Here is a 25,761-nt window from a genome sequence, read left to right on the forward strand (position 1 = left end):
TTAAAGTTTTGGTTACTGGCCTGTAAACGGAGGGACAGCAATTAGAACTTACTGGAAAGTCTGTTTTGTGTCTCATTCTCCTGGATTTTCTAAATTAGTCAATACTTTTGCATGTAAGAGCAGATTCTTGATTTGAGACACAGGTCCTGACAACAATCACAACGATAGCAGGACCGTGAAGAGAAACCGAGCTCGTCAGCGCGCTTAACATCGCTGTGCATGAAATATTTTTACCGATGGACTTGAACACCTGACGGACAGGGTTAAATCTTCCAACATTCAAACGTTACCGTAGTCCTATATTATGTATCTAAAACGTTCAAAAATGTCGAATGGAGTCGCAGGAAATTCACAATGTCCATTTGGAGTCATTTCTCCGAAAACCACCCCCAAAAAACATTTAGGAATCTCTGCTATGAAGCATTTTATAAATCAGTCGTAGTCAGTTTAGACGTTTCACCTCACCTGATCGAGACTCTGGAGGCGAAAGCCGTACACCGCACCCCTCTTCCCACTGTTCATGTAGTTCCCAAATGCAAGAATGATCTGAATGAACCAGAATAGAACTGAATACAAATAAATGATGCTGCGGTAAACATATTTGGAGGATGCAAACCCAATCCCCGTACCTCTAGAATCTTCTTGAGTTTACTGGAGGATTTAATGGACATGGATGCAGCGATGATGACGTTGAGTTGCTGCAAGAGTTTTAAAAAACGGCAAGGTGGAAAAAAAGGAAAAATTATCCAATTATTTAATCCAAGCAAACAGATGCTAAGCTGCAGTTCATCAGAATAATCTGCATTTACATCTCCGTGATAATGCAGAGATAAGCGCCGTAATTATGTGATTATAGGAATAATTTGATGGTTTTTGATGAACGTATTGCTTCATTCTCACTGCTCTGTGAAAGGGTGGTTTTTTTTTCGGCAAGGTTTATAAGTAAATATATATTTAGACTGACTCGTTTACACTCGTGTTTTAACCTTTCTACTGAAATGGCCACATTTAATTTTTTGCTTTCAGACTTTATTCTAGAAATATGATTTTTAAATATGATTTACTTTCTCTAAATATTATGGCTTTTTTGTTTTACTTTTATAATTTACTCAATTTTACTTTTTCTTGTACAATTGAGAATTTACTCTGAAAATTTACAGTTTCATACTAAATATTACCACTTTTTTGGTAACTTCGGGAATTTATTCTCAAACAGTCTTGGTTTCATTTTTGAAATATAAATGTAAATATATAAAGTTATTTATATACATTATGTTTTCTTGCAAGTTTGAGAATTTATTCTCGAAATATTTACATCGTATTCTTGGAATATTCAAATATTTTCTGATAACTTTCAGAAATTAGTCTAGAAATTTTATTTGATCATATTCTTTTAATTTTTTTAGAATATATAATAAAAAATTACAATTTTGTTCTCAAATGTTATTTTTTAACCTCAAAACATTGCTTTTTTATTTGTTAAAAAATTACAAATAGTTCTTATATAACACTCTGGAAATTTACAGTTTTATACTTTAAATATGACCAATTTTTCTCTTGTAGCTTTGAAAATATATTCTCAAAGTATTCCAATTTTATTCTTTTAATATTATAATATAAATATAATTTATAATAATATAAATTAATATAAAATGTTACCACTATTTTCTTAAAATATTTTGAAATCAGCTATTTTACTTTATATTGTATAGTATAGTATAGTGTATAAGTGGATGGCTTTCAATTTTAAAATCAATGCGAGAGAGAATTTCATACAAGTCAAGCAATGGATTTGTCTAATTCTTTAAAGTTAAGCATCAACTGAGTAAAACTCTGAAGAACCAATTCATCAATCCATCTCGTGCTAGCTAGTCCTTGTCTAAAGTGCGTGCTGAAGCAGTGTGTGAGTATTAATATTGCAATACAGTGTAGAGGTCGTACTAACTGGCTGCAGGAGCTGGACGCTCTCGTTGAAGTTCCCCATGAATGTGAGCATGCTGATTCGCTGACAGAGTCGTGGGATTTTCCCAAACTGGGCCATGAAGCGGTCTTCCTCGGAGAGCTCCAGCACAGAGCGGCCTTCACGCTCGTAATTCTGGATCAACTTCAGCTCGTAGTCGGACGGGATGAAACGCTCCAATTGCTCCAGAAAATCTAGACTTAACGCCTTCAGATTATACCTGAGAGCAAGAGAGAGTGAGATAGAGAGACAGAGAGAGAGAGTGAGACAGAGAGAGAGCACGTGAGAGAGATAGACAGAGAGAGAGAGCATGTGAGAGAGAGAGTGAGAGAAAGACAGAGACAGAGAGTGAGAGAGAGACAGAGACAGAGAGAGAGTGAGAGACAGACAGAGACAGAGTGAGAGAGAGACAGAGAGAAAGAGTGAGAGAGACAGAGAGAGAGAGACAGAGAGAGAGAGTGAGAGAGAGATATGTGAGTAAAATTTAGATGCAGATAAACACAGAAGTTGTGCTGAGGCAGTGGACACACATCTTCACTTAGCAATATTAATTCATTATTTTAAATAATATTTTTATACTTTGACTATTACTTATTTAATTGTTTGTTTGTTTGTTTGTTTTCTTTTGCATTCAATATTTAATTTGATTTTTGTATAGTTATAATTTCCTGCTTCACTCAATGTGTTATTTTTAAATGTTATTATGTGTATTTTTTAAAAAATATATTTTACAGTTAATTTATAAATGCTTTTAGAAATTATGTATTTTTTTATTGTAGACTGTCTACTGCAATTCTTTTTTTTAATTGCTCTATTTTCTGCTTCTTCCTTTATGACATTTTTTCTTTGTAAATCCTTTTGATGATGATGATTATTATTATTACAGTAGGTAATAATACTTTATTATTATTATTATTATTATTATTATTTTTATTATTATTATTATTATTATTATTATTACAATTTGTAAAACAATATACAAATTCTATGCATTTTTTATTACTGCTACAGTAGGTAATAATACTTTATATTATTATTATTATTATTATTATTATTATTATTATTACAATTTGTAAAAATATATAAAAATTCTATGCATTTTTTATTATTGCTTCTTTTATTTTTTGTTTTTTTCTGCATCTCTTTTTGTCTTTGAACTACATTTTAATCTATGAAAGGTATCATATATCTACTTTATTATTTATTTATTGATTTATTTATGAAAAGATATGAAAGATATTCCATTGTTATCTGCTCTAGTTTCCTCATTGTCTCTTGTGCTGTTCTTTATTTATTTGCTCTTTTGTTCCTTTGAGCGATGTTTTCACTGCGTTTTATATTATTAAAATGTTCAAATGTTCTTCAGTGAAAGATTGTCTGTAGCGGATTATAGTTCCGAAGTTGATATCCGACGAATGCAACACATTTCTGTTAGTAATTTGTGAATTTGTGTATTCATTTTTGAATATTAATTCTTCTTCTTCCTCCTCTTCTTCTTCTTCTTATTATTATAATTGTTATTATTATTATTATTATTATTATTATTATTATTATTATTATTATTGGTGAGTTCTGGGTATTTTGGGGGTAATTTTTTTCATGATCTGTGCAGTGTATATGGACTAATATTGCTAGAATCACTGTGTGTAATGTGTGTGTGTGTGTGTGTGTGTATGTGTATATGTGTGTGTGTGTGTGTGTATGTGCGGGACATACGTCTCGATGGCAGTGCAGATCTGGTTGGCGTCCATGCCTCCTTTGCGCAGAGTGATTGCCAGGTTTTTGGCTCGGTTCGGCTCCAGCAGAGAGATTTTACTGGAAGACTTCCGTGAAACTTTCATCTTCAGAGTGCTGACGCCGGTGGGAGGAGACTGAGCTTTTGTCTTGAACAGCTCCTCGAAAGCGTCCATGTCCAACTCCTGGAGTGTGAGACATCAAATGGAGATGGACATAAATGATTTGTTTCGATTGCTTTAAGTAAGGAATGTATATATATATATATATATATATATATATATATATATATATATATATATATATGTAGATAGATAGATAGATATATCATTCAGGGGTGTGCTGTTATAGGAAAATAATCAACGACGCAGTGGTGTAATACGGAGGGGGAAAAAATGCACCACATACTGCTAAAACATTTTCATCATCCAGTTCAGTGAAGACGGTTCCAGCGACCTGCTCGTCCTTTAACGTCTGCCAGTTAAAAAGCGGCATGCGGTACTTCGTCTGGATCGGCTTCTTATCCCTCGTACCTGAAAAACCAACATGAACACGCACATCTGGAAACACACACCACAGCTGTGTGACAAATCTACAGATTGGAAGGGAATCTCACCTGTCCTAAAGGTGTTCAGAGTTGGAGGAGGCGGGGGAGGAGGTGGTGGGGGAGGGGCGGGGACTGGCACTGGGGGCGGAGTTGGAGCAGAAGGTGCACAGGATGCACTTACAGGAACATTTGCTTCAGTGATCTCATCTATGACTAAAGGGGGGAAAAATTAAAGTTTTTTTTTTAAATGTAATTTGGAAAAGCTACAACAAACCTAACAGATGCACACACACACACACTTTCACCTGCGTGAGGTAGTTGTGTATCTCCTGTGTTTTCGTGGACGATGTTCAGTTCCACGGATCCAGACTCGGAGCGCTCCATTCGGATGAGCCCCTGCTCCACGAGGGACTGGACCTTCTGCTCGAGCGCTCTCGATAAGCGCTCTCGATCCTTCTCTCTCTCCCTCTCCAGCTCTCTGGCCATCTCTCGTTCTCGCTCTCGCTGCTGCAGGGTGGAGATCTCCGTGCCCGATTCCCGGAGGCTCTCCTGCACTCACACACACACACACACACAGAGAAGAGGGAATCTTAATTTCTACTATGACCTGCAGGTCTATATATGGAGTCAGCAGCGTGCATCCACGGTGTGCCTTGTGCTGATGGTTCAGGCTGGTGGTGGTAGTGTAGTGCTGTGGGGAATGTTTTCTTTCTGCACTTAATCCCAAACGAGCATCTTACTACGTTACTCACGCGCTCGTACCTTTAGCAGCTCCACTTCCTTAGTGCTGTGGATGAGCTGTCTCTCCAGGTCTGACACTTTCTCCATTGCTTCATTCTCACACTCCTGCAACCTGTTGCTCAACTGCAACACACACACACACACACACGCACACACGAGGAAGGATCAGTCATTCAGTACAATTCAATACATTTTTATTTCCATAGCGCTTTTTACTACAGACGTTGTCACAAAGCCGAATTACACAAATCCGGGTGTAGATTTCGATCCCTAATGAACAAGCCAGAGGCAGCTTACTTATGTGTTCATGAGTGTGTGTGTGTGTGTACCTTGGTGTTGTTCTGCTGGAGTTCCTCTAAGTGCTCCAGTAAAGCGTTTTTGGTCTCTGCGTCCTCCAGCAGTCCTCCAACATCGAACAAGTTATCCAGATACGCCTGTATCTGCACCTGTAATCTCTCACTCTCACTCATTTTTAACGTCTTAACACACACACACACACACACACACACACACACACACACACACACACACACACACAGTGCTAGTTATTGTTCTTACTAGAATGTAGCTATAATTTAATCAAAGTAATAGTGCGTGTGTGTGTGTGTGTGTTTTTTTCTCACCTCGAGGTAATCATCCAGTCCCAGCTGTGTGAACTCGTACTGCAGATGAACTCTGAAGTTCATGTTTTCTACAGAATGCACCACAATATTGATGAACTGCATGCACGCCACCTGGTGGAGAGATAGGATATAAAACATTTCACAGGGTTTTATTTATTTATTTATTTTTAAAATAAATGTTTACGTGTATGGTTTTTAAATGCAAAAAATCTTTAGCATGACATCAGGATCTAAGTAGATACGTTTTTATCCTTTAGAGAGCCAGGTGACAGATGAACGTTGGATGAAGTAGAGGAGGGCGAGCAGCTGAAAAACTCATGAGCTCATTACGCAGTGAAAGACAGGACAGTGGAGACATTATTGAGCGTTCAACATTATGCTCCAACACCATCACCCTAACATCTAACGGTGCTCCGATGGACACCGTAGAGTATGTGGGCGGGGCTCTGTGTGGGAATTGGAGGCGGGTCCAAGTAGTAAAGCCATTAGAAACAGCGTTGTTCTAAAATTAGATCTTACCATGAAGTCGATGTTACCGTCCTCGTTACGGAAGTAGGCCATCAACTTTTCGAAGCGGCTCTTCTCTCCGCACACCTACACACACACACGCGCGCACACACACACACACACACACACACACACACACACACACACACACACACACACACACACACACACACACACACACACACACACACACACCTTACCTGAGTCAAACTAAAGCTAGCAAGAAGGGTTTAAAAATCCATTATTTATAACTGAGATATATTTGACGTTTTTATTTATTTATTTATTTTTAAATCATTAACTAATCTGACACTATGAGTACACAGTGGTCGAGTGCTAGTACAGGAGATTTTATCACACTAACCACGGTTTTGAAAGCAAAGTTTTACCTTGGTGACTATGGAAGGAGTCTCCAGTGTCAGTGCTTTCAGAAGTAAAACTCGCACTTTACGCTATAAGCGGTAACATTAGTGTTAACTTGTTTCACGAATGTTCCACAAAATCGAATGTATCTATAAAAGTATGATGTCTCACAAGACGTTGCAACAGACTGCACCTTGCCACCACACTGTGGGTTATTTTCCTATAAAAACAGCTATGAAAGTATTTCATTTATTATTATTTCTTACTTAACACCTTCGGGCACTTTATTAAGTATTAAGTGTATAGTGACAGATGAGTGTGCAGTATATAAATGGCAACTACTGTAAGTGTGTGGTGTTTCAATTCTAACATACACACCTAGCTAACACAGTGATCATTGTAATGATTTTAAGTACACATAATAACACTTGACACTGACTCAATGAATACATTTATCTCTATAGTTTACTGTACTGCCAGTAGATACTTGGGAAGCAACTGGGGTGGCTGTGGCTCAGGTTGTAGAGTGGGTTGTCCACTGATCGTAGGGTTGAAGGTTCAATTCCCGGCCCGCATGACTCCACATGCCGAAGTGTCCTTGGGTAAGACACTGAACCCCAAGTTGCTCCTGATGGCAAGTTAGCGCCTTGCATGGCAGCTCTGCTTCCATTGGTGTGTGAGTGTGTGTGTGAGTGTGTGTGTGAGTGTGTGTGTGAGTGTGTGTGTGTGTGAGTGAGAACCAGTGTAAAGCGCTATATAAGTGGGACATTTACCGTTTAATTCCATGTTTACAAATGTATTTCTATTGCACTACCACACACGCACACAAGAGGGCAGTGCAGAGTATATGTTTAGTTTCAGTCAAATTCGACTAAAACGCCTATCCAATGCATACTCAAATTAAAATGAAAGCTGTTCTTGAACCATTTGGAGTACATGCATGGTTTCGATTTCTTTTGAAAGGTGACACTCTGAAGAGCCCTTCTATAACACACTGAAATAGAAGGGTTTTTTTTCCCACCTGGTTTGGTTTTTGCATACAGATGCCTGCAGATGATTATAACTGGGATCTATAAGCCTCAAAACATAATTGGACCACAGCATGAAGACTAGCTTTCCTAGTGCAATAAAATTCAAATTTGATAACAATACCAAAGAAATTTGATATTTTACACATGTTTTTCTAAGGGTTATGTCTACACGTTTTTAACCAAAATGTTTTTTTTTTTAACCAAGATTCTAAAGGGCCTTTGGTAACCATGTACACATACCTAGGATAAAAAGGCTGCTACTCTTGATTTCTCTTATAATTATCATATCACATATCCAGCAATCTACAAAATCTATATTTATATGTATATATTCATGTGTATATTCATAATTGAAACCTTTGTGTGCTTTGATGCCCTTTTGCTCCACTAGTTACACAGCTTTATGCAGGTCTGGAACGCTCGTTTTGTGTTTGGTTAGTCAGGCCTCCTGTCAATCATTTTTATAGATGCTCTAGATCTTGAGGGTGGAGTCTCTTGAACATGGGTAAAAACTAAATCAAATTCAAATGTCGAATCATGCTACTTGTGTATTCGAGACCTAATTTTGGAGAAGAAAACTCAAAAATCTTACCTAATGCACCTTAATCTTATTTCAATTCAGTGTCGTTTTCAGATTCAGTCTCTTAGTTTAATAACAGTACGATTCATGACATCAGTATCTCATGTGTGGGGACTACGTGATGGTCGATTCCGCCACTTGTGTGTGTGTGTGTGTGTGTGTGTGTGTGTGTGTGTGTGTGAGAGAGAGAGAGAGAGCTGCTCTTGAATAATGCAGAAGTTGGCCTACTGCTCTCTACCCAAACAATACCTACATTCTGTCACCACCATCACCATACGACACCTGAACTCCATCCCACACACACACACACACACACACACACACACACACACACACACACACACACACACACACACACCATATCCCACCCCATATCCAACATACTCGCTCATTATCCATTCCTCACTTTACAGCTGGATGGCGATGAATCGTATTTAAATTAAAACGTTGATCGTTGAACATTAACAGTGTGTGTGTGTGTGTGTGTGTGTGTGTGTGTGTGTAAGGGACATCATGCCATCTTGTATGCCTGTGTGATCTTTCATTCTGCAATATGCATTGTTAATTAGATCGCAGTGTATAAATATTTGATTTATTTGATTCATTGTTGACCCGATCAGATTACAAGCCTTTAAAACCAGCTTTGACTACTAACACACACACACACACACACACACACACACACACACACACACTTGCGCACATACACATACAAAGTCCTAGTATTAAGTTACTCATAATTTACAAGAGCTGACGTAAATATTGTCAAAAGTTACATAAATATTTATACGGGGAAATTTCACGTAATAAAATAGCACTTGATCCAGCAAATGCAATTATTTTCCATCGTACTCAAGTGCACAAGATACTAAATCAAGGTCATGAACTCTTAACTGTCTCATAACTTCTGAATAATGCTCGTTTGGCGTTTTTAGAAGGAGTCTCCAGTGTCACGCGATTTGTAACAGCATGCCCCCAAGTGTTTTGTTCATCACGCGCCCTTACTCAGATTTAACACTGATGACTTTTCTCACCTCTTTAAAGTTGTTGAAAGCTGCGAGGATGATGTCGTGACCTCCTCGGACGAAACACACCGCAGCCAACAGCTCCAGAACCAAGGCTTTAGTTCTGCAAAACACACGCTAGAACTATGTTGTTGTATTTTTTTTTGGTACTGAGTAATGATTTCATTCTGCATTCAAACTTTCATTTTTAGATTTTATTTTGCAGTTAAAATTATGCACTTTTTTGTCCTTCCTTCATTCCTTCAGCTTCTTTTGTTGTTCCCTTCTTGTCTTTCATTTGATTATTTGTTCATTCATTTTTTTTCTTCCCATCCTTCCTTCCTTCGGCTATCGTTGGTTGTTCCCTTCCCATCCTTCCTTCTATCCTTTAGCTACATTTTACACTGCTATCCTTATTTCTTTCAGCAATTTTTTTCCTTTGATTCCTTTGGCAATTTCCATTGTTCCCTTTCCTTTCCTTTCCTCTTTCCCTCCTTCCATCCTTCACTTTTTCTCATTACCTTTGTTCCTTCCTTCGCATATCTTTCGTTGTTCCCTTCCCATCCTTCCTTCTATCCTTTAACTATTTTTCATTGTTATCCTTCTTTCCTTCTGTTATTTTTCTTTGATTCCTTTGGCAATTTCCACTGTTACTTTCATTCCCTTCTCTCTTTCCCTCCTTCAATCATTCCATCATTTTTTCATCATTCCCTCCGTTCCTTCCTTCGACTATCTTCCGTTGATCCCTTCCATTCCTTCCATATTTCCTTCCACTGTTTCTCATTGTTCTCTTCCCATCCTTTCTTCTACCCTTTGGCTATTTTTCAATGTCCCCTACCTGTCCTTCCTTTCTTTGGCTATTTTTCATTGTTCCCTTCCCATCTGTCCTTCTTTCCTTCAGCTATTTGTCTTTGATTCCTTTGGCAATTTCCACTGTTCCCTTCCCTTCTTTCCATCTTTCCTTTCACTGTTTTTCATCGTACCCTACCTATCCTTTCTTTCTTTGGCTATTTGTCTTTGATTCTTTTGGCAATTTCCATTGTTCCCTTGCCTTCCTTTCCTTCCCTCTTTCCCTCCTTCCATCCATAATTTTTTCTCATTGCGTTTCTTTCTTCCTTTGGCTATTTTTTGTTGATCCCTTCCTTTTTTCCTCGGAATACAGGCCAAAAGCATATCTACTTCACACACACACACGCACGCATGCATGCGCGCGCACGCATCTTACCTGGCATTGTTAGTGTTGAGGCTCAGTGTGATCTCATTGACACAGTTCGGGTGGCTCATCACCTGATTGAACCCTGACTGAGAAACAAAATGACACAATTATTCAAGGCCAAAACAGGAATGAAGGTGTGTGTGTGTGTGTGTGTGTGTGCGTGTGTGTGTGTGTGTGTGCGCGTGTGTGTGTGTGTGTATTGGATGGAACCTGGTAGTTCATGATGGCCCGGAGGCACATGATGCAGAGGTGCAGGTGATCTTTCTGACTGAGCAGGCGTGAGTTCCTCAGAGCCTTCCTGTTGTGAAAAGAGTTCAATCTGCAAACATCACACATGCAAACAGAGAGGAGTGCTCTCACACCCACCCACAGACATACACACCATTTTATTTACCCCCTACATCATAAATACTGACTAATGAGCGAGGGGAAGGTGTAAGATGGGGTTAACTTATCATTATTATTATTATTATTATCATTATTATTATTATTATTATTATTATTATTATTATTATTATTATTATTATTATTAATATCTGTGTGAACTGTTTGCTGAAAGCTGATTGGCTGATGGTGCGCATGCTTTTGAAGAAAGTCAGTGATCATACAAAATCCACATTCACATCAGTACAATGATACAGCACACCAAATTTCAGCTCGGTTGGACTTATGGTTCTTGAGAAACAGCTATTTCAACTTGACTCCACCTCTTATCAATGACCACAGTCGCAGCTCTGCACATATCCTGGACTTCACACGAATCCATGAGAGGAATCATGAGTTACAACTGTTTGCTTAAATTAGGCTTCACCTCCCTAGTATTGATTGTATGTGGTAGCCATATTGTTTATATATATATATATCTCAAGATATCAATCTGGTTTTTGATCATTATTGAAGTTCACACTCTACAGTCTGCTAAGTCCTAGGGCTAGGTTGCAAAAGTAGGCTTTGAATATTACGCATATTAGATCAAAATCGAAATGGGTGGAGAAAAATTGTTCTTAAGGGTTTTTTTTTCTTTGAGAGAGCTTAAGGAATCAGTGGAAAACTTTTTAATTTTGTTCCTAGGACTTATGAGCCAAAATGTACCGCAAAACCCTGTGCAATACGGAAACCACTGGGTGGATCTGGACCATCTTGCTTACCTGAGTGGTGAGAGGGAGTACTATCTAATAGCTAATACTTCTGGTTAGTAAAAAAAACGCTAGTGTTCCGTTTGAGATTGTACTGCCTTTCTAAAATTCATATACTAGACGGTAGAGCACACGGTGCATAGTGTAAGTGTATAGTACATCATTTGGGACACTCTTCGATGCGTGTTTTCGGAACGGACGTAAGTAAAGTAATGAGTAAACGTACCCCGTGCCGTGCGCAGACCGACTAATCGATAATGAGATTTGTTGATGACGCTTTTCATAATTGATTACTATGAAAAGAAGAAGCAAGAAGTTGTAGTTTCATGGAAATCGAGAAAATTGAGCATGCTGGGAGCGACTGACCGTGCTGCGTAGGAGCGGTTGGTGTGTGAGGAATTGTGGGTAGGCGAGTTAGTGGCACTCAGTGTCCCGTCTTCTGCTGATTTCTCCTCAAAGCTCCCATTATCTATGGAGTCCAAGTCATACCTGCAAAACATATCTACATTACATAGGGTCCAAAAGTCTACATCTTAGAATTGCTTACATTTGATCAACAACTTGTGCAAATGTGCCAAATTCTATTTATCACATATAATTCCCAACATACGTTTTCTTATAAGTATCTCACAGCTATTTATTAATTGTTAGTGCATGATTAAAAACAAAGAAATGCAAAATAATAGGCTGCGCTGGATCAAGTGCTATTTTATTTGCTGCTGAATAATGAGCGTGGAAGCCATATTGTTCAGTTAAACTAAATGTGCAGTGGTCAATGTGATGCTTAATAGATGTTTGTTTCAATCCTTGCCATCTTCTCCATCATATATCAACTTCATAGTCTTTTTAAAAAATATATAATTTCATGCTTTTATGTTGCATAGTATTACATTTGATTTCTGCTTCTTCAGTCCACATTTTCTATAAAAAAATTTTTTCAGGTGTAATGACAAGTGCTTATGTTTTAAAGGTAGTGGTCTAGACGCTATTGACACCCCCCATTCTGTCTCAGATGCTGCTCAAGGAAAATATGGCAACCTCAGAGATGTAAGCTAGACATGGGTCATTTTAAACATCTGAATGGTGACCCCCAGAAAATCACCTTCAGTACCTTCAGTAACTTTCACTCTGTGAATGTCGACAAAAGTTTTGAACTTGAACTTTGAATATGTCCCGATGTGTGTTAGGAACATATATCTACCAGTACTTAGCAGTGGACTTCTAGACCATAGCCTGTTCAACTAAAAATAGTCAGATGTCTCAAACAGAACCCAGTTTTAACCCAGATTATTACTTAAAAAAAATAATAATAATAAAAAAAAATTATATATATATATATATATATATATATATATATATATATATATATATATATATATATATATATACACACACAGTATCTCACAAAAGTGAGTACACCCCTCAAATTTTTGTAAATATTTGATTATATCTTTTCATGTGACAACAATGAAGAAATGACATTTTGCTACAATGTAAAGTAGTGAGTGTACAGCTTGTGTAACAATGCAAATTTGCTGTCCCCTCAAAATAACTCAACACTCAGCCATTAATGTCGAAACCACTGGCAACAAAAGTGAGTACACCCCTAAGTGAAAATGTCCAAATTGGGCCCAATTAGCCATTTTCCCTCCACGGTGTCATGTGACTTGTTAGTGTTACAAGGTCTCAGGTGTGAATGGGGAGCAGGTGTGTTAAATTTGGTGTCATTGCTCTCACACTTCCTCATATTGGTCACTGGAAGTTCAACATGGCACCTCATGGCAAAGTACTCTCTGAGGATCTGAAAAAAAGAATTGTTGCTCTACATAAAGATGGCTTAGGCTATAAGAAGATTGCCAAGACCCTGACACTGAGCTGCAGCATGGTGGCCATGACCATACAGCGGTTTAACAGGACAGGTTCCACTCAGAACAGGCCTCACCATGGTCGACCAAAGAAGTTGAGTGCATGTGCTCAGCGTCATATCCAGAGGTTGTCTTTGGGAAATAGACGTATGAGTGCTGCCAGCATTGCTGCAGAGGTTGAAGGGGTGGGGGGTCAGCCTGTCAGTGCTTAGACCATACGCCGCACACTGCATCAAATTGGTCTGCGTGGCTGTCGTCCCAGAAGGAAGCCTCTTCTAAAGATGATGCACAAGAAAGCCCACAAACAGTTTGCTGAAGACAAGCAGACTAAGGACATGGATTACTGGAACCATGTCCTGTGGTCTGATGAGACCAAGATAAACTTATTTGGTTCAGATGGTGTCAAGCGTGTGTGGCGGCAATCAGGTGAGGAGTACAAAGACAAGTGTGTCCTGCCTACAGTCAAGCATGGTGGTGGGAGTGTCATGGTCTGGGGCTGCATGAGTGCTGCCGGCACTGGGGAGCTACAGTTCATTGAGGGAACCATGAATGCCAACATGTACTGTGACATACTAAAGCAGAGCATGATCCCCTCCCTTCAGAGACTGGGCCGCAGGGCAGTATTCCAGCATGATAACGATCCCAAACACACTAAAGGACCTGAGGGTAAAGGTGATGGACTGGCCAAGCATGTCTCCAGACCTAAACCCTATTGAGCATCTGTGGCGCATCCTCAAATGGAAGGTGGAGGAGCACAAGGTCTCTAACATCCACCAGCTCCGTGATGTCGTCATGGAGGAGTGGAAGAGGACTCCAGTGGCAACCTTTGAAGCTCTCATAAACTCCATGCCCAAGAGGGTTAAGGCAGTACTGGAAATAATGGTGGCCACACAAAATATGGACACTTTGGGCCCAATTTTGACATTTTCACTTAGGGTTGTATTCACTTTAGTTGCCAGCGGTTTAGACATTAATGGCTGTGTGTTGAGTTATTTTGAGGGGACGGCAAATTTACACTGTTACACAAGCTGTACACTCACTACTTTACATTGTAGCAAAGTGTCATTTCTTCAGTGTTGTTACATGAAAAGATCTAATCAAATAATTACAAAAATGTGAGGGGTGTACTTACTTTTGTGAGATATTGTATGTATATATATATATATATATACACTATTTACAGATTCTCAAAATCTTGAATGCTGACACTTTGATAGCTTTTAAAAGAGCTAGCTTGTTGATTTATTGACTAACAGTGTATGTAAGTATACGTACGGCACAGCGCGCTGGGCAAAGGAAAGATACTCGACTAGAACGTCCAACCCCTTGTTCTCGTCATTGAGAAATTCTTGAGCCCAGCTAAAGAGAGAGTGAGACATAGAGAGGGAGAGAGACATACACCGAAACAAACTCTGTTAGACAAGTATACCAGTTTGACAACACTAATTATAAGCAAGTGAGAACATTTTCAGACATTTCTAAAAAAAATTATTCACACCACTTCACAAGAAGAATGGTGTTTTGCTAGTAAAGGTCATTCCACATGATTCACATCAACACCTGTTTTTTTCTGTTCTTTTTTTTTTTTGATGTTGTGAATGTTGATGTAGAATTATTAGCTAGGTTTAATCAGCTAGCTATAAGTTTCTACATTTGTATAAAACACATATGACTTTTACACTGAATGATGAATTTGTAAACTAGCTAACATGTAGGTTTTTTTTTTTTTTATGTTGTGGAACATTACTGATTAATTTCCTGTAACAGCATGCCCCATCCCAGGTCATACCTTACTTGATAAACAATAAAATGTAATATTTTGGCTAGTGTATATCTTCACATCCACTATAATTAAATTTTTTCCTGCTCTTAAAATTTCTTTCATGTTTCATAGCTTTATTTTGTATCGTTGTGTGTGTGTGTGTGTGTGTGTGTGTGTGTGTGTGTGTGTGTGTGTGTGTGTGTGTGTGTGTGTGTGTGTGTGTGTCTGTGTGTGTGTGTGTGTGTGTGTGTGTGTGTGTGTTTCTTACCCAATGTGATTAGTCCTTAAGGATATTTCCAGCTCTCTCAAGACTTGGGTGGCCTCTTGTACACGTCTCTTAAACTGGCACACAGTTAATGAGTACCATTAATATGCATGTCGCTTACACTCGTACATGTATTGCTACATTTGTGTGAACCAAATATTCTCATAAGCACAGTTATGTATCAAGATGTGTCAAGACTTTGGTTTTACTGTATTTAGCCTTTAGTTGTATTTTATATATATATTTTTTACATTCTCTCATGCACAAACACAAATATAAACACACTAAATGATTCCTAATACACTGAAGGTATAATGAGCTTTCACTCATTTTATTGCATTTTCCTATTTTGGGTGGCAATATTTTTGCCCCCTCCATGTGGACCACGGATATTAAGGAGGGCATTACTAGGAAGAAATGAATAAAATCACACAAATCCACACCGCAAAAAAAAGAAGTAACAATAAAATTTAATCTCTTACACACACACACACACACACACACACACACACACACACACACACACACACACACACACACACACACACACACACCTTCCTGCTGCCTCCTTGCTCTAAAAAGCTCTTGAGTTTCTGCACGTAGGCTGATGGTGGATTCTTTACCTGAAAGCGCTCCTGAGGAGAGAACACACACACACACACACACATACACACACATACACACACACACACACAGAGTAAATGCAGTGTGTGTGTGTGGGAGGTATAAAATACTCCAATTATTGAAACAAATGTGCGCACACACTGATATGTAGGACAAGGCAGATTCACAATGTTTCATCTAGGACATTGGCTTTACATTTGAGAATAAAGAAAAAAACTGAAAGAGGGATAACGTGTGTTTTTAATTCTATTTTTAAACTTTTTATTTACTTTATTTGCATAACTGTTCTTGAGTTAAAACAAGTACACTGTAAGGCATAACTAATGTGTTAAAAGCAAAAATATATATATTTTTTAAATGCACCACCAAATCCCCAAATATCTTTAAAATATACCTGAAATAAGTGTAAGCATCAAAACATAAGAAAATACTCTATATTCATTATTTAATTGGTATGAAAATAATAAAAATATAAAAGGGGGAAAAAAAATCTTATTATGACCAGTGTCTGTCTGTATTTGACTAATATTGAAAAAATAGTGATTGTGAGAGCATTTTCTTTACGAAGTCCCATTTAAGCCAACTTCAACATTTCTTATATACACATAATACTCTCACATTGGCTTCATTAATTATATACCTCTCACACTAAAAACACTAGTTCCTGATGTCTATGTGATGTGTAAAACTAGAGACTTCTTGGAAGTCAGGTCCAGCTACAAGCACCTGAATCCAGAAAAGGTCTCCAGTCACAGACGATGCAGGCCAAGTGAAGAAGGAAACAAATCTACCTCCAGGAGCTTGCCGTCAATCATGAGCCAATCCAAGAAACATAAAACATTTAGTTCTTCAGCAGCATGGGGAAACCGCACCCAAACCGTCTGCCTCCAAGAGTCTAAGACTGAACTTTTTAAAATGCTGAATCTATCCCTGACACTTCCCCTGATACTGGCCACTGCCAAAGAACAGCAGAGTGGGTGAATCACAGGGACAGAAGAAAATGACCTCTATTTCTTCAGCATATGCTGACTGTAGGTAAAGCTAGGGCAAAGCAAGCATGCCAGATTGTGCCTTGATTGGTTGGAAAAGTCTTGGATGAGTATATAGGAATGGATCAAGACTGCATTGACAACTTCAGTTCCCTAAAGCAGCCACTATTGTTGCAGTACCTGGCCTCAGGGAATGGGTACTGCAGGCACTTGTGACAAGTTAGGTAGCACCGAAAATTCATGCATTGTTTTTGTATCCATTTCAATGCCACTAAACAAATCTGACTCTACTATACACTCTAAGAAAAAAGTTCTAAGCTATACCTTTCCTTGTCGTTGGGGTGGTACCCTCAAGGGTATATCTGTTGCACGTTTTAATAAGTGTCTTTCACCTGGAAATGTCAACATGGTGTACCTGCCGAAGGTGCATAAATGGACCTTGCTCCACAATACAAGACATTCCCAAAGGCTCAAGCTGGAATTAATGTCCTACAGCCCAGTGATCTGCCATCTATCCCAGACACTTCCCCTGATACTAGTCCACTGCCCCAAACCAGCATAGTAGGTATACCACAAATGAACAAGAAAATTACTTCCTCCATTATTACATAGTCAGACTGTATGGAAAGCCAAAGCTAAGCGGGAATGTCTGCTTGTGTGTGGATTGGTTGTCAAAGCCTTGGGGATGTATGGAGGAATTGATCAATAACGACCTACATTGACATCTTCAGCGCCCTATAGTATGCACTACTGGTGATGTATGACATTGTACCAGAAACCAGTAGTTGAAAAGTTTCATGGAAACTATGACCCCCAGAACAACTCGACTGACCTCTGCCTGAGGAGCCTTCACAAATATTAAATTCTGCCAAATCCGTGCTCCATGAAGAAAACCCATCACCCTGGGACTGCTTTGTGTTCGTCCTTATGACTTCAGGACTTGGGTTGAATAACATGAGCTAAATGGACCCTGCACATCATCAATACCCGCAAACCCCTTACAGAACCCCTGCATCATTTCTGAGGGGTACTAGAAAACACAAGGTCATAGTAGGCCCTAAAGGTAACCAAAAGGGAGAGGGGGTATATGGCCAGAAGTTCTTGCTTCAAAGCAAGCCTTGATGGTGGACAAAGCAAAAGAATTGGTAAAAGAAGTTTGGGGACAGCAAGGCCCAGTGGACCTGACCACAAGACCAACTTGCATCAGGTCCTTACTGAGTTATCAGACATATTGCAGTAAAAGGTGGGACCAAGAACTGTAGTGCACCATCCATGTGAAATACCAAATACCTGTCTAGTCCTGGGTACTTCAAGAACTGGTAAAAGACAGAGATCACCACCATGAGTAACTCGGGTATAATAGAACCATCTTCAAGTCAGTGAAGGAGGGATCATTATACCTTTTGGTCTACATGGTCCAGTTCATTGTCATGCCGTTTGTTCTACATACAGCACCTGCAAGAAACTGAAACTGGACGATTGTGGAAATTGCTGCACCATGTATTTGAAAGATGTAGCACTATCCGTAATGGCCTGGATTTGCAGAACCCTGAGCTTGCAGAAAATGCAGAACACCTCTTGTATCTAGCTGGCTGGAACCAAAAATTGCATGGTTTGCATCCACTTCCATGCCACGAACAACTCTGACCATCTATGCCTCTTAGGGTTCACTGGGGCACCTCTCTAATGCTAAACAGCAGTCCTGAATGAATCAAGAATGTATGTGTGGGTGTGCTCACCTGGTCACAGACCAACTCCCACTTCTTCTCGTTGTCATACTGGAGGAGCAGTTTCACTTTATCAGGAGGCAGGTTCATGGAGTTCTAGACAAACAAGAAGAACGAATGGGAATGAGAAACCGGAAATCTTTCCCAGCTTCATCACAGAACTCAGTTTAAGGCACTTAATTGAGTAGGGGGTCCTTCATGTCTTCATAGGCTACATGCTTTAAACCTGGTTAGCTTACATTTAAAAGTTAAATATATATTCTTTTGATGTTTTTCTCATTTTTCTAGTTATCCGTGTTTAGTTTTGTGCAAATCTTGTCTGTCTTTCTACATAAAAACTACACTTATTACACATTTTATGACTCCCAGTTTTCCCAGACGTTGCCTGTGGTCACTACGGATCACGTTTGTGTGTGTGTGTGTGTGCGCGTGTGCGTGTGTGTGTGTGTGTTGTGTGAAGTAATTTCTCTAATGAAAACACTCATGCTGTTCATTCATTATTCAGCGGGTTGCCGTAAGAGCGGGTAATATTGCAACCAGAGATGATCTACAGCTTCTACAGGATCTACAGGAGATTAGTGGAGTCAACATATGCACACTTCTGTAAAATACACGTTTACACGTTCTGTAAAATACGCACTACGAATCCTTTACTGTATCAGGTATACCATCATGGTAAACGTCCAGATAGATAGGTAGATAGATGGGAAGATAGATAGATGGGTAGTAGGAGTTTTACACAATGCCAATATCTTTGTGTCATTTTAGTGCTCCAAATATACATATGTGAATCTGTATTCAAGATGGCCTAAACGTGAAGGTTTTCTTTTTTTCTTTTTGTTCTTCTCTTTCTTTCTTTCTTTCTTTCTTTCTTTCTTTCTTTCTTTCTTTCTTTCTTTCTTTCTTTTTGTTCTTTTCTTTTTTCTTTTCTTTCTTTCTTTTTGTTCTTTTCTTTCTTTCTTGTCATTTCGTTCTTTTTTTTTCTTTCTTTATCTTTTCATTTTTTTTCTTTTTTCTTCTTTCTTTCTTTTTGTTCTTCTCTTTCTTTTCTTTTTTTCCTTTTTTGTTCTTCTCTTTCTTTCTTTTCTTTCTTTTTGTTCTTCTCTTTCTTTCTTTTCTTTCTGTTCTTCTCTTCCTTTTCTTTCTTTTTCTTTTTGTAGTTTTCTTTTTTCTTTTGTTTCTTTCTTTTCTTTTCTTTCTTTCTTTTTGTTCTTCTCTTTCTTTTCTTTCTTTCTTTTCTTTTCTTTATTTTTCTTTTTTCGTTCTTTTTTTTCTTTCATTCTTTTGGTCCCTTTCGTTCTTTCTTTTCGTTCTTTTTTTCTTTTCTTTCTTTCTTTTCTTTCTTTTCATTCTTTTTTTTGTTCGTTCTTTCTTTTTCTTTCATTCTTTCTTTTTGTTCTTTCTTTCTTTTGTTCTTTCTTTTCTTCCTTAACTTGATTGAATTCATAATGGGTCTCTGTCTTTTTCCCCTCGACCTGCAATATCTCTCAAAATATAAACAAATGACCTGTTTTCCTTTTAAATGGGCAAAAATACATTTGAAAGAAAATTTTATCAACTCGGTTAATGATAGAAGGTCTAAAAACAGTAATAACTCCATAAATGTGGAGACATGAGAAGAATGTAATGTGTAATATTGGCATGCTTTTTAGCTAGAAGTTATTATAACTTTACCTGAAAAAATGTATAAAAATAAAATACAGTACAAACCAACTTGAAGACATGTTCTTAAGAGACAACTAAAACTAGTTACCTTTTAAGTAAAATATTATTTAAAAAGTGGCAAATGGTAGAAAATAAAGAGGAAATTCTGAGAGATTTTTAAACAGAAGTCATGCTGTTAGTGTTCTGACTTTGTTTCGCGCTGAAACACAGATGTCTCTTCACGGACTCTCTGAAATCACATCTTTTAACAGGTATTTACTGAGATGTAAGACCTTCTGCCCCAGCCCTACGTGTCAACAACTCCGCTTCAACCAGGTGCTTAAAACAGGTTTTCTGTGAGAGATCGGATGGTCAGGCTGAAGAATCTCGCCCACTTTTGGTCTTTGGAATTCTCAACATTTTTATGATGAGTCCTCTGGATGTCTGAAACAAAATGCACTTAAAGGAATGATCCATCGATGAGGTCACTACTGTTATCTGACTTGTTTTTGTAATGTCTATTTATAGTCTGGTTTTTAGTATTTGAGTTGGGACAAATCTTTCTTGCCCTTGATGGAAAACCATCCCCACAGCATGATTCTGCCACCACCATGCTTCACTCTGTGGATTGGTATTGTCACTGTGATGAGCAGTGTTTGATCAATTTTGGTCTCATCGGTCGCCATAGCAAGGGATCAAAAATCATACGTTATAGCTAATCCATAGATGTTGGTGCCACTGTACACTGTATAAACATGAGCAGAAGTTGTAAACTACTTCATACACTGCTTATCATTCTAAAATGGTACAGTCACACTGTAGTCGAGATCCAAGTCCACTGTTTATGTATCTAAAAGAAGGAAACCGGAGAACCAGGAGGAAACCTGCTCAGGGCAAATCACTGTAAAAAATAATTTTGATTACTCAATTTAAAATAGTTGTGCAGCGGGTACCATCACAGCTCCAGCGTTCCCAGTTTGATCCTGAGGTTGGGTTATCCTGTGTCCATGTGGGTTTCTTCCGGGTTCTCCAGTTTCCTCCCACGTCCCAAAAACACGTCGGTGGGACCGGTTTTAAACAAAGAGCCAGTCAGGATTAAAACAGTAAAGATTCAAGTCTACCCTTTATAAATTACACTGCTTTTTAAAAATGGCCACAAACCCACAAGTCTCCTGTGGAACCACTTTTATTAACCACTTTAATATATATATATATATATATATATATATATATATATATATATATATATATATATATATACACACACACACACACACTGGGCACACACCCACACATGTTCCTGTGAGTGTGATCTCATTAGCATAGTGCTTGTGTTACATATGGCCTGTATTACATATCAGATCCGTGGGAGAAGATTTACTGATCTGCAGTAATGCACCCTTAGGATAACTCCAGCACACACTTTCTTGATTTTTCATTCTGCCAGGAAGTTCTCACTTACTCCAGACACTCACACGCCCTTTTTTTTTTTAACACCCCCCAAAATAGTTCTGTTCTTCATCTTTAATAGGACACGAGGGTGCGCAACAGGAGACAGAAACATGAGGACAAACACAATGTCTGTCTCTCTCTCTCTCTCTCTCTCTCTGTCTATCTTTGTGTGTGTGTGTAACACATTCTCATTAATCTTTCTTCCGCTTGGGGTTAGGGACAGATAAATAATGTCAGATCAATAAACAGATATCACAAGGCTGGCACAAGGTCTTTATTATTCCACACACACACACACACACACACACACACACACACACACACACACACACACACACACACAATGATGATGGCTGATTAATAAGTAAGGAATAAAACACTTTGAGGACTGCCATTATAGGAAAATAACCAGTGACACAATTGGTGTGAAGTTGATTATTTTCCCATAACAGCACGTCCTGAAGAGCGCATGTGCTTTACTTGGGTTCTTGCTTCCTAGTACTCCTCATTTTGTAGTAGTCATTTTATCTTCTTCTGATTTCGACCATGACCAAGCACTCTTCCTTCTGTGTTAGAGATGTAATCTCGTTTAAGATGTTTGGTTTTAATAAAGGATGAGATCAAAACTATTGTTGGACTCGGACTTTCAGGGCCTTATATAACAAACCCCCGGTGAATAAAGGAGTATAAAATCCATTGGTTATAAAACATCCTTAACCGTGTTCCACTCCATTAACTGATTGGGCCCTTTGGATAATTAAGCATACGTCTTAAATAATCCCCGCTACTAATCTCTAAAGAGAGTCCATTGATTATGAAGCATAGGCATGCATTTCCAAGCAAAATAATTAACATTAATGTGTGCACTGTTCTGTTTTTCCCCCTTTTGTTAATTCCCTTATGTATATATACACTTACCGGCCACTTTAATAGGAACGCGTGTACGCATGCTCACTCATGAAATAATCCAGTCAGATTTTGGTCGAGAAATTCAGTTAACATTCACTACAAACCCTGGAAAAACATCACCTGGAAAAACATTTCCAGTTTGTCCAGTGTGGGTGATAGTGTCCTGATGTCATCTTCTACTGTTATACATGTGGTGCATTCTGAGATGCTCTTCTGCTCATAGCCATTGTAAAGAGTGCTTATTTGACCCAGTCTGGCCCTTCTCTGTCATTAACAAGGCATTTCTGCCCACAGAACTGGATGGGGTTTTTCTTTTTTTTTTCTTCCTTTTATTTATTTATTTATTTATTTATTTATTTATTTATTACATCTGGCACCAACAACCACGCCACCGCCAAAGTCAATGAGGTTGTTTCCCCCCATTCTGATGTTTCATGTGAACATTGACTGAAGGTCTTGATGTATACAGTACCTGCATGATTTTACACATTGTGCTGCTGCCACGTGATTGGCTGACTGGATAGCTACAGGTGTGAAGGTGTTCCTTTTACAGTGGGCAGTGAGTGTATAATTAACAATGATAATGATCACTATACCAGTGTAATGCAAAAAGCAGAGTCCACTACTATAGAACATGTCAATGTTACTAAAGTCTAAAAAATAATATGAGTATGTTTAGGTTTGGTCCGTGGGAGCAACACAGTAAAAGGAAAAAGAAATACGAGCAGTACTGATTAGCATGCCTGCTTGATTTATGTGCTGTGGTTAGCACTGGGATGAGATGATTTGATTAATATGTAAAGCTGCACTGAAAAAATGCCACACGCTAACCGAATGTGAAACTGCACAACGACCCAAATCAGTCACAAGAGAACTGTATGATAACACGTAGATTGTAATAATATTTGGTACATAACAGTCACGTTAGTAATCCTAAACTAAGCTGAAGAGAAAACAAATTCGTGTAGCTATAAAATACTGATGAACAAAAGTGTCCATCCACTTTCTGTACCATTTATCCTACACAGGTCACGGGGAGCCTATCACAGGGATCTTGGGACACGAGGCGGCGGACACCCTGGATGGTTTGCCAATCCATTACAGGGCACAATCGCACGCACTCACACTCTCAATTTAAAGATGCCAACCGTCCTACAATGCAGATCTTTGGACTGCGAGAGGAAACTGGAGTATCTGGAGGAAACACACAGGGCAGAGGTGGGAATCGAACCCCCAATGCTGGCGCTCCAAGGCATAAGTGTATCCAGTATACACAAAATTCTATACTACTAAATTGTGTATCTAGATTACGGTAATTAAATGACAAGATTATTTATTTTAGCAACAATGTTTATTTGATATTTATGATAACTGTAACTTCATAACTGTAGAACTGTAGAACTGATTCACAAATCTTCACGATGCTCAAATAGCTCCATTCATGCCTTATTAATAAAATGATGAGAGCATGGTGTTCCTTAAGCCTCTGTACCAAGACCGCTCCAGTTTTTTGGAGAAACGTAATACATGTCCATCGTCCATCGCTGTACTGATTTATACACTGTATTCAAAGTGACGTCGGTGTTTACGCAGGAAAAGTTCCTCGTATTCAGAGTTGGGTTGTGGTACGCAGCCATTTACGCTGATGTTCTGGGATTATTAAAACGACTTGCGTGTAATTCCTGACTCGGAGTTCACCCCTCCGAACTAACTCGGTAACTTCATCAAACCACCCAGTTGTTGATTATTTTCCTCTAACAACATGCCCTCAAGTGTTTCATATGTAATCTAGAACAACGTATTATTTTTACTGTATTGCTATTCTTTTGTCTTTTGAAATAGCATTGGTTATTGACTCGTTTACACACAAAGCTGCTTTGTGAGACTTAGAAAATACAAAATGCTAGCGAGACAGCATGCAGACGGCATCACTGGCACGTCGACTGTAGATTGTTATGTTGACATCACAGACTGATTACGGTGCATAATGAACATACTTCCCCAGAGATCATCTGATGATATTCAGTGAATCTGACTGTTAGTCCTGTAGAGCTCTGTTTTGCATACACACATGCATGCTTTCAGTCTGTGTGCCGCTGTTCGGCTGTTTTTGCATGCAAATATTCCTTTTCTCCTAGGGAACCGGAACTGAAATATAAGGAAAGATGAACATTTTTGTCCTGGTGTACTTTTCTTTATCCATTTAATGTTGTGGAACAGCCACAAAAACAAGCTACAATCGTTTTATTCTTTACATAACATGTTCTTCACTCTCAATATTCAACTTTGAACTGTCAAATCGGATTTGGTGTGAGTTTTCAGACCGATATCATATGTTATCCTGAATGTGTAAAGGACAGCAGATTCCTAAAAGTCTCATATCCCAGCTTTAAGGTTCTCGTGTGGCATTCAGATTTCTTGTCAAATTAGTCACTTCTTTCTGTTAAACATCATTATGGTTCTCGAAAGCAGGATCCAAATCGAACATGTTCTGTCGGGTACTCACCAGGACCGAGCTGAACCTCTCCTCCAGCTCCTCTTGCGAAGGCAGGGGCAGTTTAGGTCCAGGAGGTTGTTTCAAGCCGCCGGGGCTGAAAGAGTTTTGCGCCCCTTTCACGTCTCGGCTGGGCGACACCTCCATGCCGCCTGAAGCGTTCCCCATGGTTCTTCGAATCAGTCGTGCACCCTCATGCACACGAGATGAGAGATCTCACAGGCTCATTCACTTACTTAAACATACGCACACAGGAGTACAGGGGCACCATGGTGTCCAGTCCAGATGTCCAACAGAGCACAATTCGTGAACACAAACACTTAGGATCACAAAGTGATGGATTATCAGTGATCCATTAATCCCTTGTAGATCACCATCCTTCTGAAAACACCTCAATCTGAAAGAATAATGAAATGCAGACAGCTAAAGAGTTGAATATTCAGTCCGAATGGATCTAAATCACATCTAGTATCCTGACTTTTTGAGTTTAATCTACCTCTAGGACGGGACAGGAGATGACAGGAGAGGTAGATGATCCGACCTTACTCTGAACATTCACTCTGTGCCAGCATATACACAGAGAGAAGC

General features: G+C 38.7%; 1 protein-coding gene across 5 annotated transcripts in view; it reads right to left on the reverse strand.

Moving 5' to 3' along the window:
- fmnl1b (formin-like 1b) overlaps positions 1-25,761 on the reverse strand; it is a 29,515-nt gene extending 3,754 nt beyond the window's left edge. Inside the window, exons 1-21 of one of the 5 annotated variants that reach the window (XM_017465814.3) lie at positions 25,670-25,761; positions 25,186-25,570; positions 18,687-18,770; positions 15,889-15,969; positions 15,338-15,411; positions 14,583-14,666; positions 11,809-11,931; positions 10,517-10,625; positions 10,316-10,392; positions 9,121-9,214; positions 6,125-6,199; positions 5,606-5,716; positions 5,312-5,461; positions 5,004-5,105; positions 4,547-4,790; positions 4,311-4,454; positions 4,103-4,227; positions 3,677-3,879; positions 1,946-2,180; positions 630-698; positions 466-546 (exon numbers count right to left, since the gene is read on the reverse strand). In XM_017465814.3, the coding sequence (XP_017321303.1) occupies positions 466-546; positions 630-698; positions 1,946-2,180; positions 3,677-3,879; positions 4,103-4,227; positions 4,311-4,454; positions 4,547-4,790; positions 5,004-5,105; positions 5,312-5,461; positions 5,606-5,716; positions 6,125-6,199; positions 9,121-9,214; positions 10,316-10,392; positions 10,517-10,625; positions 11,809-11,931; positions 14,583-14,666; positions 15,338-15,411; positions 15,889-15,969; positions 18,687-18,770; positions 25,186-25,341 (2,421 nt within the window). In that variant the 5' untranslated portion in view covers positions 25,342-25,570; positions 25,670-25,761. Of the gene's footprint in view, positions 1-465; positions 547-629; positions 699-1,945; positions 2,181-3,676; positions 3,880-4,102; positions 4,228-4,310; positions 4,455-4,546; positions 4,791-5,003; positions 5,106-5,311; positions 5,462-5,605; positions 5,717-6,124; positions 6,200-9,120; positions 9,215-10,315; positions 10,393-10,516; positions 10,626-11,808; positions 11,932-14,582; positions 14,667-15,337; positions 15,412-15,888; positions 15,970-18,686; positions 18,771-25,185 lie in introns of all 5 variants that reach the window. The other 4 variants (XM_017465804.3, XM_017465824.3, XM_053676441.1 and 1 more) reach the window with 4 other exon arrangements.

Source organism: Ictalurus punctatus, chromosome 1, assembly GCF_001660625.3.
Source record: "Ictalurus punctatus breed USDA103 chromosome 1, Coco_2.0, whole genome shotgun sequence".
NCBI lineage: Eukaryota > Metazoa > Chordata > Actinopteri > Siluriformes > Ictaluridae > Ictalurus > Ictalurus punctatus.